Source organism: Palaemon carinicauda, chromosome 19 (genome assembly GCF_036898095.1).
Source record: "Palaemon carinicauda isolate YSFRI2023 chromosome 19, ASM3689809v2, whole genome shotgun sequence".
NCBI classification, from domain to species: Eukaryota; Metazoa; Arthropoda; class Malacostraca; order Decapoda; family Palaemonidae; genus Palaemon; species Palaemon carinicauda.
Window position 1 is genome coordinate 121,378,085 of NC_090743.1, and position 2,500 is coordinate 121,380,584.

Here is a 2,500-nt window from a genome sequence, read left to right on the forward strand (position 1 = left end):
CAACATCTCTTGGCTGAGTTGAGTTATTCCATGTCAAATCTGATCTGTTACCCTTCCAAAGAGGTTAGGCGTCCTGCTTCTTCAAATAAGCACGTCTACTGTCTTCATTAAATACAATATATACAATTAAAATGACATCTAAAAATTCTATTGGCAATTATTACCCTTTTTGTGATATAACAGACATAAAACTGTAGAAAACACACAGGATACATTAGGTTTATAAAAGAATTTATAAAATTCTTCAGTTTTGATACATAGAATGTTTATATCATATGAATATTCTGCTTAGATGATCTATTTCTTTTTTTCAGTCCGCAAGTACAATAGTCGAGTGTGGGATATGCGCTGAGAAATTCAAAGAGGCATATGTCATTCCCCTGATCCTACCCTGCTCACACTCATTCTGCGCGTCATGTCTTGAAGAGCTCATCAGAAGAAACGAAAAATGCTGTCCTATATGCCGTAAGCATTTCGAAGCCCAATCTACCAACGACCTAATTATCAACAGACATCTCCTGGATATGATACATTACTTCGACGCGGTCGGTTTAAAGCCAGGCAAGTTGAAAGCAGGAAATTCCTTCGTGGCTTCCCAGCGGCAGATGTGCCACGAATTCAAGGAAAAGAACCTGGCCGACAGCAGGAGCGTACAAAACAAAATTGAAGAGTTACTTCAGATCAACGACCAGTTCGAGGGGATGGTGCGAAGGGCCAATGAGCAACTGAGGACTGTGATCCAAGCAAAATTGAATGAAATCTGGCAAAAACATCTCAACATCATCGACTGCATCAGAGAGAGCAGTGCCAGGTTGAAGAAGAGCCTTTCAGTGATCGTGGAATGCCAGAAAGAAATGGAGACGGTGCTGAACTTCAGTGCCAGTACCCCCATTGGCGACAACGTCGATGAAACAGTTTACAACCTGCAGCAGTCACTGTCTGATGCTCAGATGTGTATTAGAAAGCGGGATATTGCTTATATGAGCATTAAAAAGGTATGAATATGTCAGGCATAATCAAGGTATATAATGGCAGTGATAATAGTACTGATTCTTTTATTGCTGTTCCTTATACCACTTAAGATAACTGAGATGAAGCATCTTCTAACTAAACTCCCTCTTATATCAGGAATTCGATGTCACACAACATACTCTAATCGTAATCGAAGATGTTTTGGCCGCTGCTTGGAAAGATGAAGATGAAGAAGAAGAAGCAGAAGAACCTAACTATGCCAGCAATATTGACCAAGGAATGGCTTCTAGGGCAGTCAGAATCCTGTCCTTAACGGTGAGCATCCAGAACTGACTGTTCGTAGGGTCTGCGTCACTTTTTTTTTATCTATTTTCCTTTTAAATTTTTCTTCTCTGGCTCATACATATCTAGAATCTCTAACTCTAAGTAGGTTTGCTGAAAGTAATCACCTGTCCCTTAGTTTGCAATTTGGCTTTCGTTAAGGCCTCGGAGCATGTGATGCCTTTACAATCTCCAACAGTGTATGGAAATCCTTTGATGGTGGTCAGAAAGTTTGTATAATTGGCCTTGATTTTAGTGCTGCCTTTAACTGTGTTAATCATGAAGCCCTTGTTTTCAAACTCAATCAAATGTAATATCTGGTGTTCCACAGGGCAGTGTTGTTGGACCATTACTTTTTATACTATATACACTTGACATGTGGTTTGGCATAGAAAACAAGCTCGTTGCATATGCAGATGATGCTACTCTATTTGCATAAATTCCATTAGATCTGGGGTTGCTGAATTCCTTAATAGAGACCTAGCTAAAATTAGTGCATGGTGCAAACTGTGGGTCATAAAGTTGAACCCTAACAAAACTCACAGTATGGTTGTAAGTAGGTCGAGGACAGTGGTTCCTTAACATCCACATCTCTGTATTGACAATGTGTCTTTAACTCTGTACGACTCTTTTATTGTTTTAAGAGTTATTATTGATAGCAAATTTGCTTTTGAAAAACACCTTAGGTCCGTATCTTCTTCAATTGTTCAAAAAATAGGCTTATTGAGAGTCTTTCAAGATTTTCAGGGATCAATCTATTCTGAAGAAGTGCTTTAATTCTTTCATTTTACCTTGTTTCAAGTATTGTTCTCCTGTCTGGTCTTCAGCTGCTGAATCTCATCTTCATTTGTTGAACAAGAATTTATGGTCTATTGAATTTCTCATTCCTGATCTCGATATTAATCTCTGACACCGTCATTCAATTAGTTCTTTATGCATGTTGCATAAGATTTTTCATATTTCAGACCATCCTTTGCATTCAAATCTTCCCAGACAGTGCCACCCTGCTCTAGATACTAATAGCCATGTCTTCTCCATCATAAGGCTCAATACTACACAGTATTCTAGAAGTTTTATTCCAGCTATGGCAAGAATGTGGAATAATCTTTCTAATCAAGCAGTTGAATAGGTGGAACTTCAAAGTTCAAACTTGCAGTGAGTGTTTTTATGTTGAACAGGCTGACATAGTCTATTTTTACAGTTTATT

The 2,500-nt window shown here is 38.4% G+C and overlaps 1 protein-coding gene across 1 annotated transcript in view; it reads left to right on the top strand.

The window, feature by feature from the left end:
* LOC137658371 (uncharacterized) overlaps positions 1 to 2,500 on the top strand; it is an 8,914-nt gene that overhangs the window by 2,529 nt on the left and 3,885 nt on the right. Inside the window, exons 2-3 of the mRNA XM_068393044.1 lie at positions 315 to 995; positions 1,129 to 1,287. Of these exons, the coding sequence (XP_068249145.1) occupies positions 315 to 995; positions 1,129 to 1,287 (840 nt within the window). The remainder of the gene's footprint in view (positions 1 to 314; positions 996 to 1,128; positions 1,288 to 2,500) is intronic.